This window comes from Crocuta crocuta, unplaced genomic scaffold (genome assembly GCF_008692635.1).
Source record: "Crocuta crocuta isolate KB4526 unplaced genomic scaffold, BGI_CrCroc_1.0 scaffold334, whole genome shotgun sequence".
NCBI lineage: Eukaryota > Metazoa > Chordata > Mammalia > Carnivora > Hyaenidae > Crocuta > Crocuta crocuta.
The window spans coordinates 6,270,457-6,285,775 of NW_027533260.1; the positions used below are offsets into that span (position 1 = coordinate 6,270,457).

General features: G+C 53.3%; 2 protein-coding genes and 1 long non-coding RNA gene across 5 annotated transcripts in view; 2 read left to right on the forward strand and 1 right to left on the reverse strand.

Annotated features, from left to right (window-relative positions):
* KCNN4 (potassium calcium-activated channel subfamily N member 4) overlaps window positions 1–7,849 on the forward strand; it is a 13,966-nt gene extending 6,117 nt beyond the window's left edge. For both annotated transcript variants that reach the window (XM_077747378.1, XM_077747377.1), the window contains 8 exons: window positions 52–147; window positions 1,371–1,798; window positions 3,534–3,669; window positions 4,980–5,090; window positions 5,254–5,372; window positions 5,689–5,758; window positions 6,945–7,112; window positions 7,498–7,849. In XM_077747378.1, coding sequence (XP_077603504.1) covers window positions 52–147; window positions 1,371–1,798; window positions 3,534–3,669; window positions 4,980–5,090; window positions 5,254–5,372; window positions 5,689–5,758; window positions 6,945–7,109 — 1,125 coding nt within the window. In that variant the 3' untranslated portion in view covers window positions 7,110–7,112; window positions 7,498–7,849. The remainder of the gene's footprint in view (window positions 1–51; window positions 148–1,370; window positions 1,799–3,533; window positions 3,670–4,979; window positions 5,091–5,253; window positions 5,373–5,688; window positions 5,759–6,944; window positions 7,113–7,497) is intronic.
* LOC144217714 (uncharacterized) lies at window positions 2,127–15,134 on the reverse strand. 2 transcript variants are annotated; one of them, XR_013330939.1, is made up of 3 exons: window positions 15,049–15,134; window positions 13,279–13,408; window positions 2,127–2,692 (listed from the first exon to the last, which is right to left on the reverse strand). It is a non-coding gene; the product is annotated as an uncharacterized LOC144217714 (long non-coding RNA). The 2 variants fall into 2 exon arrangements; XR_013330938.1 differs by lacking the exon at window positions 15,049–15,134 and adding an exon at window positions 14,800–14,930.
* Window positions 15,135–15,189: 55 nt separating this feature from the next.
* The window catches only part of SMG9 (SMG9 nonsense mediated mRNA decay factor), a 21,210-nt gene continuing 21,080 nt past the window's right edge, over window positions 15,190–15,319 (forward strand). The window contains exon 1 of the mRNA XM_077747376.1: window positions 15,190–15,276. The gene's annotated coding sequence lies outside the window, so the exon portion shown is untranslated. The remainder of the gene's footprint in view (window positions 15,277–15,319) is intronic.

The window sequence follows — 15,319 nt, forward strand, 5'->3', positions numbered from 1 at the left end:
ATTGAGTCCAGGGACCTGGAATCTTACCCCATTTTCTATCCCTCCCAACAGTGGGCGCTCTACCTGTTCCTGGTTAAATGCATGATCAGCATTTCCACCTTCTTGCTTCTTTGTCTTATCGTGGTATTTCACGCCAAAGAGGTCCAGGTAGGGCGGGCCCCACCCCGGGGGCCCCTTCCTTGCTCCCCCAGCCCCCACCACACCCTGTCGGCTCACACTTTCCACACTCCTCCTGGTCTGAGTAATGAGGTTTCTCCGCCCTAAGATTCGTCCACACCCTCACCCACCGAGAGGGGAATAACCACAGACAGACAGACAGAGCCTCCTGCAGCAACCCAGTCCCATGCTCCACTTGCAGCCCTGGGGTGCTGACAACTCCCGCCTCTAGGCACCCCTGCTCCAGGCCCAGCTCCCCAGACCTCTGTGCTCCATCCCTGAGGCCCCACCATTCCAGGCTATGTGCCTGCAGGTTCGTCCCTATTCCTGAGCTCCCCATCTCTCTGACGATTACCTCCTAGACCTGGGGGGGGGGGCATGTCTTTCCACCCATCGCCCCCCTCCCGTCTCATTCTCATCCAGACACCCAACTCTCCCCCCCCACTCCCTACATCCCAGTATCCTGTTGCCTTTACCCTTTCCCCCTTTACCCTGTAAAAGGGAGCTTTATTGGCCATATGTAATAATTCCCCCTGTGGTGCCTGCTCAGTAAAAAAGTACATATTATCCTTAACAGCAGTCATTCAAACGGTGAAGTGGCCTCAACTTGTAGCTCAGCTGTGTTGCTACACCTGAGGGGCCTGGGCCTCAGTTTCCGCATCTGTAAAATGGGGGTCATAATGCTTTCAATCCCACTGTGTTGTGAGCATTCCCTGAGTCATAAATTGGAGAGAGAGAGCAGTGCCCACGTCCCAAGTGCCCTGTAAAATGTTAGCTAGAGTCACTGCTAATGGTGTGCGATTTACAGTTACAGTTAGTTACTGGCCGTGTCCCCAGAAACTGAAGGCGGAGACAGCTCGGTGGCTGTGGGCTGTAAGCTCCAGGGACCCAGGGGTTTCTGTTTTCCTCACCTGTGTCTTCGATATATAGAACACTGTGGGGCCCACAGGAAATTCTGGAAGTGGGCTGACACTGGGGGTGGGGGGTGGGAGAAGGTGGAGAGGCACCCTCCTCAGATCCTGACCCACTCCTTCCCCACCCTCCCCAGTCCCACCTGCCCGTCCCTGTCCTGCGCTAAGTGCCTCCCTCCGCCCCCTCCCCAGGGCCCCGGCCCTGGTGGGCGCGCCCCCCTTATCTCCCGGCGCTGGCAGGCAGGCAGGGCCGCTTGACCTTCGTGTGACCCCTTCCCTCCCCCATCTGTCCCCTCCCCGCAGTTGTTCATGACCGACAACGGGCTCCGGGACTGGCGCGTGGCGCTGACCGGGCGGCAGGCGGCGCAGATCGTGCTGGAGCTGGCCGTGTGCGCTCTGCACCCGGCGCCGGTGCGGGGTCCGCGGTGCGCTCAGGGTTTGGGGTCCCGGTCCGCGGCGACGCAGTCCTGGCCGGGCTTCCTGGATGAGGGGGAGGCGCTGCTGTCGCTGGCCATGCTGCTGCGCCTCTACCTGGTGCCTCGCGCCGTCCTCCTGCGCAGCGGCGTCTTGCTCAACGCGTCCTACCGCAGCATCGGCGCCCTCAACCAGGTCCGCTTCCGCCACTGGTTCGTGGCCAAGCTGTACATGAACACGCACCCTGGTCGCCTGCTGCTCTGCCTCACGCTTGGCCTCTGGCTCACCACCGCCTGGGTGCTGTCGGTGGCCGAGAGGTGAGGGTGCTGGGGGTGGAGGGTGGGGGTACCTGGAGCATCTGGAGGAGCCGCTTACAGCCACAGCTGTCCTGGATGGCCTTACAGCTTGGGCCCCTGGGGGGCAACTCGGAGGAGAAAGCTGTTTGTCCACACTCAGCCACTGGGGTGGGAGGAACCGACTGGCTGGCCACTCCAGTCTCCCCAGACTCACACAGGCCCTAGCAAGCCTTTCCCTTCCCACTTCCACCCCTGCCCTGTCTCGGGTTTCCAGACATATATTCCGTCTCTAAACCCAGGTACTGGGGCCGGGCCAAGGGTTGCAACTGCCTCGTTGGAGGACAGTGACACCTTTTCTGAATTAGCACAGAGACGCTCTGTGGACACTCCCCATGATCCTGGGATGGGGGTGATTGGGGGCTGCTCTGGAAGGAAATTCCCTGCGGGGAATGGATAAAGGATTCCAGGCTGCCTGCTGGACAGACTGAATGCTGGGCCTGTAGCCTTTCAGGGCCTCGGTTTCTCTCCCTTACAGATAAAGAAAATGAGGGTAAGCTTAGTTGGTGTTTCTTAAAGTGTGGTTCCCTGGCCAGCAGGGAACTTGCCGCAAATCCAAATTCTCAGGCCCTACCCAGAACCACCAAGTTAACACTCTAGCGGCTCGGGCCAAGCAACCTGTTTTAACAGGGGATTCTGATCCCTGCTCAAGTTCAGGAACCTCTGGTTTAGTACCTCTGGCAAAGGATTCTTGAAAAGAGGCGGGGAATGACGAGCACTGCCTTTTCAGATCCTTCCTTCATCTGTAGAATGGGTGTCAAGTTCCACTGTCCTTCAGGTCTCCCCAGCAATTCTGATCTTCCACGATTTTCAACTCCTTCCTCTTGCAGAATGTTTTCCTCCCACCACGTTTCTCACCTGAAAAATGGGAGGGTGAGGAGGGGGTCACATTTCTAAATCCCAAATCAGAACTCCTCAGACTTGAATGTCCTTCTGGATGAAGGGAGTGGGGCTTAACAGTGTAAATTCAGTCCCCGCCTCCAGGCAGTAGTGGCTCTCACGGCATCATGAATGAAGCTTTCCCTGCTGACCCTGATGCAAGGGGTCTGTGGGCTTGTGTTAGACAAATCAAGATCTTCAATCCCTTCCATGGCTGGAACCAAATGTCTCCTTCCATAAAGTGAGGGGAAAGGAAGACAGGGTCCTGCCTTTTTAGTCTTGACAAGGCCACCTGTAGGCCATACAGCATCTTTGTGGACATTAGAAAAAGGGGCCCCTGGGGCGCCTGGCTGGCTCAGTCGTTGGAGCATGAGACTCTCGATCTTGGGGTTTGAGCCCCACACTGGTGTAGAGATTACTTTAAAAAATGTTTTTATTTTATTTATTTATTTTTTTTAAAGAAAAAGGCTCCCCTTCCTCCAGGTGATGATATCACTGTCAGGGTGGACAAGTGGACCCTGGGCTGGGTTTCTGCCTGCTCTCAACCCTTCAACCATGCACTCTGAAAGCAGCAGTCCTGGTAACCTAGCTAAAACCAAACAGGCTTTGGAACTGGTGGGATCCAAGTTCAAATCCCACAGCCCAGAGTGGCTGAGCCTCTCTTGCCCAGCTCACACAGCAGAGAGGAAGCCAGGCAGGCTCTCCAAAGCCCAGAACTTACTTTTTCTCTGGGTGTTTCTGGGGACTGTAGGTGTGTTAGGAAGGAGAGTATCAGGGATCATGGGGTAAGATTTCAGAACTAACTCATCTTTCCCTATAGGCAGGCCGTTAATGCCACTGGACACCTTTCAGACACACTGTGGCTGATCCCCATCACATTCCTGACCATTGGCTATGGGGATGTGGTGCCAGGCACCCTATGGGGCAAGATTGTCTGCCTCTGCACTGGAGTGATGGTGAGTACAGCTCCCTCAGGGACCCTACCCTTATCCCAAATTGCTCATCCTTTGGGCCCCAGGAAATCATGGAGCCCATGAAGGCATTCAAGGAGACCCCCAAGAACACCCACTGCCCCATTTCCTTTCAAAACACAGGGATCCATCCCCTAATCCTTGCTCTCTTTGGAACCTGGGACCCTAGGCTTCACCATCCTCAAGAACACAGGCCCGACTTCCCAGCCCTATTTCCTTCCAGAAATATGTCATTTGACACAAGGAGAAACCTTGTGCCAAGGAGAGACCTAGAAAGATCAGGCAATTTGCACTAGAGCTCACAGCCCACCTCCTGGCCGAGGTTTCCCAGCATAATGGAATAATGATAGCCAACTTTACTGAGCACATACTGTGTGCCAGTCTCTGCTCTGAACACTTTCCAAGTGTTAACTTAAGGAATCTGCAGGGTCATACTGTGAGGGCATGCCCTTTTTACAGGGAAGAAAGTGAGACGCTGAGAGATTAAGGAAGGTGCTCAGGGCTGAACTGGAACACAGGCACTCCAGGAAACAATGTTTGCAACAAGTAAATTGTCCAAAGCTTTTGTGAGCTGAGATACAGCTTGGGGAAGGGGAAGGCTCCAGAAGAAAATTTACTGTAAGGAAGAACAGCAGGTGCCGCCAAACAGCTGCTGGATCAGAGGCCTTGGGAGAAGGGAGGAGTGTATGGACCAAAGTGCTCGGGCAGCTGAAGCAGAACGAGGCCAGGCTGAGTTGTCTGGAGCCAAGGCCTAGACCTTGGAAGGCTCTGAAAGCCAGGCTAAGAAGTTTGGGGCTGGGGGAGCCTACATTAGGGTAAGGGGGCAGGCTCCAAACTGTTAGATCTCTCTGGGGTCAGGGTCAGGAGAGGGGAGGCTGGAGATGATCCAGGAGGGAAGGGACACGGCCAGAACCGGGCAGGAGCCACAGGGGAGAGGGGAGATTGAGGGATACCCTCAGGGACCTGATGGCCAACTGGGTGAGAGCAACGGGGAGGTGGTGGCCAGGACTGCCCCTCGCCCAGAATCTACCCCTCTCCAATCATGCCCTTAACAAAAGGGGACATTCTGATGGTGTGAACGCTACACATGAGTGGGACTCAGACACGTGACTTGTGTCCTAGCTCTACCCCCTCACAGCTGTGGGACCGTGGTTCTCCTCCCTGGGCCTGCTTGCCTGTCACCGAGGGGTGGTCTTGCTTGCCTTCTGGGGCTGTTGTGAGGGTTCAAGGAGAGAGAGTTTGGCGGCACAAGAGCCCCAACAGCCCTCCTGTCATAGTGTCTGATCTGCCCACAGGGGGTCTGCTGCACAGCCCTGCTGGTGGCCGTGGTGGCCCGGAAGCTGGAGTTTAATAAGGCAGAGAAGCACGTGCACAACTTCATGATGGACATCCAGTATGCCAAAGAGGTGAGAACGGACCTGCGGCACCCACAGCACCCAGGAGTCCCCACCCATCCCCTCCTGCCCCAGCCTCCAGCCCTCCCCTTCCTCAGACCAGGGAGTCCAGGCCCCAGCACCTCTTCCCAGAGCCCTAGGGGTCTGTCTCCACTGACACCATGCCCACCGCCAGATGAAGGAATCGGCTGCCCGAGTGCTGCAGGAGGCCTGGATGTTCTACAAACACACCCGCAGGAAGGACCGTGGAGCTGCCCGCAGGCACCAGCGCAGGCTGCTGGCTGCCATCAACAGGTGAGGGCCTCTCTGCGCGCATCTCCTCCATCCTGCATAGTGTGTGCCCGGGTCAGGACACCCGTGTGTGGGCTGAGCAGACGTCCACCGAGACCTCATAGTGACTCTGTCTGTGAGGATTCATCTTGCACCTCTGTCTTTGGGTCTGTGCCACCCCACATGTGGGCCAGGATACCTGGGTCTCTACCTGGGAGATGGGCTCTTGGGTGCAGCTCTCTGGAAACCCTTCCTCACTGCTCTGTGTCTCCGTGAGTCCCTCCTCCCCTTACCCATCCCCGAGCGAGGGTCACTTCTAACCTATCACCTCTTCCCACAGGTTCCGCCAGGTGCGGCTGAAACACAGAAAGCTCCGAGAGCAAGTGAACTCCATGGTGGACATCTCCAAGGTACCGGGGCCCAGTGGGAGGGTCTAGAAGGGAGTTTGGGGCCACCGCACTGGTAGGGAAATCTGGCCCCGGCACAGACAACACTGGCAGGGGTCTGGCACACACACGCACCTGACAAAGGTTTGATGTTGAATGAATGATTCAACTGTTTCTTACACTCATGTAGGGGACACATCAGATCCCTTTTTAACTTAAAGAAATAGTATAAGGAACTCCAGCGTTTAGTTTTAAATTATTTTTATTGTCAAGTTACATGTGGACAGATGAAATTTCTTCCAATTCTGACTCTTAGGCAACAAATAAAACCAAAGCAAACATACACACCAAATTCAAACATAAATGGCAAAACCAATACAATGCAAATTAACACTGACACAGACCGATGGCATCGTTTCAGGGGAGGTCAGTCTCTGTGGTGACTGTAAAGAGGGGCCTTAGGCAGGCTTGCCTGGCCAAGGTGGACCCCCCCCCCCTTGCCATTCTTCTGCTGGGGCCACTTGATTCAGCCACTGCTTGGGGTGGTGACGNACTTAGGCAGGCTTGCCTGGCCAAGGTGGACCCCCCCCCTTGCCATTCTTCTGCTGGGGCCACTTGATTCAGCCACTGCTTGGGGTGGTGACGTCACATCCCTTGGCTTGGCTCACAGAGCCTTTTGCTTATCCGGCGGCCTTTGCTTTTTCTCATTAGCCCGAGACAATTCAAACAGTGGCCATTGGCACCAATGCCATGGTAAACACAGCCGCAGATGCAGGCCCCTAAACTTCAGGGCAGGTCTCAGTGAGGAGGGGCTGGCCTAGATCCGCCAGAATTGGCAGGTCATAATTTCTGAAGATTAACTGGCTAGAATTCAAGAAATCTCATAGAAAGCTCACACACCCTCAAAGATGAAGCTGTGAATCCTCATCTGAGAAGGTAATGAAAGGGCTACTGTGAAGTCCTTCATCAATTCCACAAATGTTTAGTGAGCACCTACCTTCTATGTACTAAGCCTTATTCTAGGTGCTGCCTTGGGCATGTCAGTTTAACTGCTCTAGGCCTGTTTCCATAGCTGTAAAAACGGAAACAGATTCTCACTCACACTTTTAAAGAGTGTTTTAAACCACGAATGGAAAGCACCAAGTCAAGTTCTGGGATGAGGCAGAAGTGCACCTCAGCCACTGAGGCCTCTGGCCCCCTCTCTGCCCAGATGCACATGATCCTGTGTGACCTGCAGCTGGGTCTGAGCAGCTCCCACCAGGCCCTGGAGAAGCGGATGGACGCACTGGCGGGGAAGCTGGACACCCTGGCTGAGCTGCTTAGCAATGCCCTGGGGCCGCAGCAGCATCCAGAACCACGCCAGGAGGCCACGTAGCTGGTGAGGGGGTTGGGACTCAGGCAGAAGAGCCTCCTGGAGGAAGGGCGCCTGTGGATAGCAGCCCATGGGGCGAAGGGGCAGGGGATGGCCTTTCTCCTTTGGAAGACAGGGCACATGGGCCTGGACTAGCAGTAAAGGAAGGGGACAGTCCTTCTCTTTGCTGACCCTCAGTATTTTCTCCCTCTTTCTTGGCTTGATCTGTCTATCTCTGGGCATGTTCTCAGTCTCTGTCCAAATGCCCATCTGCTGGTGACAGGTACACCCACCCTCTTCCTTCCTCCTCTGTCCACTGGTGTTTGTCTGTCTTCACCCCAGTGTCCCTGCTCTTGCTCTGCCTTTGGTTTCTGGCCTGCCTATCTAGCCATCTCTCTGTTGGTCTCCCCAGGATCCATGGAGGCAGACCAAGCTACTTTCCCCAGGATTGAGGTCGAGGACATTGTCCCTGCTACTCCTGACCCAGCCCTACGAATAAAGCACCTCAAGTGCAAGGACCGAAGGGGGCCCCACCTTTGGACGGGCTCACTCACGGATGGCTGCTGGAGACACTGGCTCAAGGAGAAAGGCCGTGGCCACACACACACACACACACACCCCATTTCCCCAATAGGAAAATGGTCACTACTACCCTACATACCCTGGACAAAACATCCTCACTATGCTGCTATGGATGACCTCCAGCTTTCAGTTAGAAGGGGAGGTGCCTGGGGGTGAGACTCCTGGGTCCCAGGGGAGGAGGGGATGGGGGGTGGGGGATCGGGGTNAGTTACTGCTGGATACGGGAGCTGAAGGAACCAGGCCTGAGGCTGAGGGGAAGCAGCGCCCTCTGCCGGGAGAGCAAGGAGAACACAGTCTTCCAGAGCTGCAGAGGATCTGGTGGAGAGAAGGCGGGTGGGGGGCACAACTCACCAGTCTCTGTTCTTAACTTTGTAATAAATGTTAAACAAAGCCAGAAGAAGTTGCTGTTTCTTTTCAAACGTATGCACATTCCCAACAGGCAGGTCATCCAGTGCAAGGCCCTTGTTTGGTCTGAACCTTAGTTTTCCTGTCTGTAAAACAGACCCCCTCCTCTAAGTCCCCTCCCAGGTCTGTGGGTCCTCAATAACCCTCACCCCCACAGATCTGAGACTAAGAACAAAGGCTTCAAATCCAGGATTTAGTGCAGGGTCCCAAGCCTAGCTCTGCCATCCACTGCCTGTGTGACTTTGGGCAAGTGGCTTCACCTCTCTGAACATTTTACCTCACCTCTAAAATGGGTCCACCTTCCCATGGAACTGCTGTTAAGATGAAAACAGGGACTGGCACAGACAGGCAGGCATTTAGTAAGAATCAAACACACAAGAGACAGTTCATCATTTTTATTAATCGGTATTGATTTTCAGAAGTAGCGCATGGCTGCTCTTTTTCTTTTCTCTGCAGCCCTTCCCCCCACTCATCTCTCCAGTACCTAGATGACAACTCACCCATCAGGAAACTACCAAGAACCCCAAACCATCCCACATACTCATTCCATTATCTGCTTAAGACTCAGACAGGAAGTAGGGAGGGGCTGGCACTTCTGGAGGCCCTACTGTGTGCTCCCCTCCTGTAAATCACCACGACTGACCCAACCCATTGTAGAGATACAGAAACTGAGGCTGCAGGAAGAGCCACGTCTAAGAGGCTGGAAGTCTGGCCGCAAGGCCCAGATTCACACCCAGCTTGCCCTGCCCTGTGGCTGAGCCCTCCCTCTGCCCTGCCTGAGGTGAGTCAGAGGCCGAATGGCCTTGGACTTCTTGGAGGTTTCACTTCCCATCACTTCCCACAACGGCTCCATTCCACTTTGAGAGACTGATTCATCCTCGCTTCCTTCGATTTGCGGGGAAGCCCGGGCTGCGAGTCATCATTCTCTGCTGAGCTATCTTTGGATTTCCCTACAAATCCACAGTTAGCCTCATCCCTCGGCCCCCGGAGCTAAACTGGGGCCTGCACCACCCACTGCCACGAACTGCCCTTCCTCTGGACGCCAGCCCACCTGGCAGTAAAGGAGACAGGAACTGGATGGGACCTCTGAAGACATCTCCAACACCCTCCCCCTGCAGGAAGCCCTCCTTGCAGTGTTACAGCCAGATCCCCTACCAAACCCATTCTTCCTCGTCCCACCCCGCTGCAGCTGGCCACCTCCTTCCTATTCCTCCTTTAGGCCTCAGCTTGGGTGTCTGTCCCCTTCTCTAGAAAGCCTTTTCTGGAGCTCTCACAGCCCCCCATGAACCACAGTATTTTTGGAACCCAGCACCCTGCTAAGTCTATATAAATGACTTCACAAAATCTCTAAAAAGGAGGCAAAGTGGGTATTGTGTGGTCCTGTTTTACACATGAAGTAACCGAGGCAGAGAGAAATTTAAGAAACCTACCCAGAGCCACAGTAGAGAGGGGAGAGCTGGGCTCTGGCCCACGGAGCCTGGCTCCAGAGCCCCAGCATTTAGCCAACAGGCCCAATGAGAAGCTCAGGGATGATTAACAACGTATTTTCATTTTTTGTTCTCTACTGTGTTTTCAATGTCAAGGGCTGGCACCTGCAGAGCCTCAGTGACTATCACTGAATGGTAACCCTGAACGCCTGGGGCACCGAAACTCCTCACTTTCCACCGCGGTGGTTTCCGCTGAGACAAGGCAGGAACTGGTTAGAAGGGGCTTTTCACAAAGAAACTAAGAGGACGTGGGAGCGATCTCCTGTTCTCAAGTATCTTGGACCTGCCCCGCTACCTGCACCCATTCCCCAATGTGGGACATAGGTCCTGACAGCCCCTTCCAGCAGCTTCTGCACTCCCCCTCACTAAATCAGCACTTCCATCAGGGGCTAGGTCTGCAGGCATGAGTCAGATGTCTCTGTCCTCAAGGGGCTCAGTCTCACAGGCTCTGTCTGGGCTTCTCTCCTTTCCTGTTTTACCTTAACCTCCACCTCCACGAGGGGCCTGAGTGGGGAAAAAGAGGGCCCAGAGAAGGGTGGGGGCTTCCCAGGGTTAGAGGGCCAGTCAGGAGCTGAGGCAGATTCTGGCCTCTCTCTTTTCATGCACCCGCCTCCCTTGGACTGTGAGGACTCTCCCACCCATACCTGGACCTGAACTTGGCCCTTGTTCAAACTTCTGTGGCTCCAACCTGCCCTTCTGTCAAAGTCTAGCTTCTTGCAGCTCATTTTTTCTTTTATGGAGGTCCTTTTACATAAAGCACACACATTTTAAATGCAGTCTCAGTGACTTTTTACCCATTTATTCACTGGAGCAGCCACCACTCAGATCAAGCTAGAAGTTTCCATCCCCCTAAAGGCTCTCATGTTCCCTCCCAGCCAACACACTCCTGCTACCCTGGTAACCACCATCCTGACCTCTTCTGCCGGACTTTGAAAGCAGCCCTGCTCTACATGCTAGATGGACCGATTTCTTAGGCTCTGCGATCCACCCCTGCCTCCACCCCTGCCGCTCACGCTTTTTCACTGCAGAATAGTATCCCATTGTGTTAATACACCCACAGGCCTCACCCTGGGGGCTCTTCAGGCCCCACAACCCCCTTCCACATCCCCCCACCCTACCCTGGCTGTTAGCAGGAACCATTAGTGATTCCGCACCCAATTCCAGTGTGTGGGTCCCCCACCCCACACCACCAAGCAATTCTCAGACACCAGCCACATGTTCTATACTTCAACTCAATTCTGACACTGTCTTCCTAGAAACAGCATCAGATTCCACAGATTAAGAGCTCAGTCCTACAATACTGCAACCCCCCCTCCCCCCAACCTTCAGAAGCCAGTGGCAAGTCCAGGTTATCACCTGTGCTTCTGGACCAATCAGCTACAGAGCACAGGTTCCAAAGAACGACCCCCTGGGTTGGATTCATCTGCTACACCAGCTCACAGAACTCAGAGAGAAACATTTTACTTAATGGATTCCTGGTTATTATAAATCAATAATTATTATAAACCAAAAAAAATCTCAGAAACAGGAAGATGGAAGAGACACACAGGCAAGGTATGGGGAAGGGAAGCTACTATGCCTTCTCCAGGGGCCCCACTGTCCCCAAATCTCCATGTGCCCTAAAACCTGGAAGCTCTCCCAACTCTGACCTTGTGTGTGTGAGTGTGAGTGTGTGTGTGTGTGTGTGTGTGTTTGACCTTTTCGGTTTTGATGGAGGCTTCACTACATAGTGCTAATTAAATCATTGGCTGCTGGTGACTGACTCAACCTCCCCCACTCCCCCTTTCCAGAAGACCAAGGGTCAGATAACTGCCCACCACCGTCCTTTCCCTCTGGCCCCAGCCACGTAGAACAAACATCGAGAGCATCTGTCCAGTTCTTGATTATGGTTCGTAAAGGAAGCCCTACCATTTACATCAACACCAGACTGCAGTCCAAACACCTTTCTTGAGCTGTTATGCTGTGTGCAGTAGCTGCCAACACAGAAGGAACAAGAGTGGTTTTTACAATCTGGAGGGAACATCAGATGGTCCAACTTTCCTTTCTTTTACCAGGAAGAGCTGGCCCCTCTTTGATTCAAGGCCAATCCCTCTCTCCCTCTCACCATGCTGCTACCCGCCTGAGGACCGAGTTCCTAAGTCTCCATGTCCATTTTCCCCTCTACCACTCTTGTTAGCATACAACATGCTATAATTTCTCCCACCTTCAAAACTCCTGAGGGGCACCTGGGTGGCTCAGGCGATTAAGTGCCTGACTTCGGATCAGGTCATGATCTCCTGGCTCACGAGATTCATGAGTGTGAGCCCCAGAGTCGGGCTCTGTGCTGACAGCTCAGAGCCTGGAGCCTGCTCCAATTTCTGTGTCTCCCTTTCTCTCTGCCTTTCCCTCTCTCGCACTCTGTCTCTCTCTCTAAAATAAATAATAAAACATCTAAAAATTTGGAAAATACATAAATAAAATAAAATAATAAAATTTCACAGTGAAAAGTCAGTAAAAAATTTTCTATCTACAACCCTGGCTTCTCTCCTGTCGCCCCTTACTCCATGTCCATTGATCTCAGAGTTAGCAATTTCAAAGCTTGTTGATTTCCCAGGAAGAGGATTCCTCTACATCTTCGTAAAAAGTAAAAAAAAAAAAGCATCACGCTTTGTCCAGTTGGTCAAGCCCAAAACCTTTAGGATAACTTTTAAGTCATCCCTGATTCATTCTTCCTGTCACACAACCCTCTTTCTGAGTCACCATCATCTCCCATCCAGGCAGGGACATGGGCTTCCTCATCACCTGTGTCCAGCTGCAGGTCGTTCTCCTCACAGCAACTGGCGCTGCTTTAACGCTTTAACTTTTCTGTGCACAGACAACAGTCATGTGGCTCGAAAAAGCAGAAGTCTTCAACACTCGTCCTCACAGCTCTGATCTGTATCTGTCTGTGGCCTTCACCCGAACAAGCATCCACAGTCATTAACTGAGGGTTTTCACTCGAGAAATGTTTATAAAACTTACATCCCAACACTCTGGTCCTTGCTCACAGCTCTACAGCGGCTTCCTGTTACACTCAGGAAGTAACTTCCAAAGCCCTTCTGGTGCCCTACAAGACCCTATGTAACCTGGCCCCCCTTGATAGCTTCATTCCAAAATAATCCTTTCTCTCGTCCCCTCACTCTGCTCCAGCCACTCTGGTCACCTTGACAATCTTCCTCAGACAGCCCTTCCCGACCGCCGCTGACCTCTGTCACTGGAAATTTCCTTATCCTGACTTATCCTTCCAAGCATCTTTTATCTGACATAATCTGCTGCACTGGAATATCTGATCCTAGAGGGCAGGTGCTCTGGCCTATTCCCTGTAGGAGCTCCAGCCTACAGCTGTGCCTGGCAGCTGATTAAAGTTCCAGAACACAATCAACATATGAATGAATAAAATGAACACAGAAATCATTGGAGAAATGAATACATCATGTGGCAATGGCTCTCAATATTCCCAAACGTGTACCCTTTGACCCAGCGATTCCACTTCAAAGAAGATATCACTGATAATCCTATCACACACATGCAATCAGATATACAAGGTTATTAACCGCAGCAAACGCTTGTAAGAGCCAAAGTTCAGCAACAGTCTAAATGTTTATCAACAGGGAAATGGTTAGGGCGTGATACATCCACACAACCATGCCACTAATGAGAAAAGGCAGGTTTTTGGGTGCTTGTGTGCACCACTGACTCACCGCTAGGCAGGCTGCCCGCTGCCAGAGGAAAAAATGTGGGCTTGCTCTAGGGAGAGACGGGCTTGCCCTGCTGCTTCCTGGCGAAGGGACTTCAGTAAGATGTTCTCTTTCGGACTGTTATTTTCTGCATCTGTTAAATGGGGAGGGGGAAAGCTTGTAGTGATGTATATAAAACACAGCCTGGTACACACAGGGCTCAATGTCAATGCCAGGCCCTTTCTTTTCCCTTTTAAAGTCACTTCCTCCTGATGGTTGCTCAGAGTTGTGAAACTCGCATGGAAGGTGATCTGGGATTGAAAAATTTGAGGAAAACTGGTATGACCAGAGATGAAGATGCTAGAGAGGAACAGGGGACAGACACACTATAAGGAGGGATGGTCTGTCATGCGTGTTTCTGCTCAACACTCACAGCCTTTGAAGAATCCATAAACAGGACTCTGAACTTAGTACGTGGACTGGTGTTTTCACCCCGCCTGCAGCAGCCTGTTGAAATTGTTCCACCTGGTACGGGTACTGAAGAAATGGCAGCAGGGACAGGCTTGGGGGAGTCGGGGGGGACAGCGCAGCACAAAATAATGACAACACACAGTGCTACTACGCACCAAGCACTATTCTGGGTACTTTCACCCATTTAACTCTGCCAGAACATCATAAGGTGTCACCAATCTCCATTTTAGAAAAGGGGCTAGAGAGGGTGGAGGAACGTGGCCAAGGTCAGCTGCCATTTATGTGAACCCTGGCTCAATCTCTTATCTCCAATGCTTTGCTTAAACAGTCGTTCCGGAAGTAAACTGGGAGCCGGCGCTTTAGGAAAGGAATATGGGAACCGGAGTAGACTTTGTGTACCCTAGTGGCTGCCTGAATTTTGTCAAAATGTAGATGTATCCCATGTTCAAATATAAATTTAAAAAAACATTTTAAATAAGATTTCAAATGAAAAACGGTAAATTCCCCCATTCACCAATATACACATGATTTACACGCCCCTTCTCCCTCCTCCTCCCAGTGGTAACCGCGGGAAGCTAGCTAAGCCGCTGCGCATGCGCTCTCCTTGGGCCGCCCTCAGAACCCGGTATTTCCCTCTGGTGAGCACAGAGCTCCGCCATTGGCTTCTTGAACTTTCGACCCCCTAGTCCTCGGTTCCTCCTCCACCGCGGAGGGCGGGAGATTTAACAATCCTATTCCCACCAGTCTCCGTCTCCCAGGGCTTGAGGATCTGACCCGCCCATCTCTGCAGCCTCACCTCCCACCCAGGGGGAATTGAGTCCAAGATAGTCTAAATCTTTCCCTCCGTCTGGAGAGCCGTTTACCACCCTTCAAGGTCAAACCGACTTGGGGCTTTTCCTTCAGTGATTTGCTCTAGTTGTCTCCCCCCACAGAGCGGGATGTCTTCCAGTGCACACACTAGGTCTAATTCATTCCTGTGTTCCCAGCACTTAACGGCCCAGCACCCGGACATTGCTCCCTGTCGCCCCACCCCACCGAATTCCGCCAACGCCATTGACGAGGCAGGACTCGAACCTGCTTTCTCCGGAGGAGCCCCTCTCTTCGCTACACTCCTACATGGGCCTCAAAGGCGCGCGCGCGCGCTCACTAACGCGGAACCGCAGCATTCTCCCGCCTCCCCTCCGTCCGCATGCGTGCTGCAGCCAACCGCCTCCATCAACGCATGCTCAGTTGATGACGCTCCATTCTGGAGCGCCCAGCCCCCGGCGCATGCGCAAAGCCAGCACCCCCGCGGCTACTGATCTCCGCTCCGCCCCGCTCTACCTTCTCCTCTTCCTCTTTCGGGCCGTCTTTCTTTGGGTGCCACTTCCGGGGTGCCTAGACCGGTTCCGGAGTGACCGGTGCCTGCTTTCTCTCTCTCTCCCCAACGCTCCTTGTTCCTCAGACGCCATTTGCAGGCCTGTGGCTTGTAGTGGAACCTCCCCCCACCAACCCCGTCACGGAAGGCGCGCGTAGCGCTGCGCCCCAAGAGCCAATCAGCAGCCGCCTTAGGTAAGGGGCCCCAAAGCCCGCGCGAGGCTCGTGCACCGGCAGG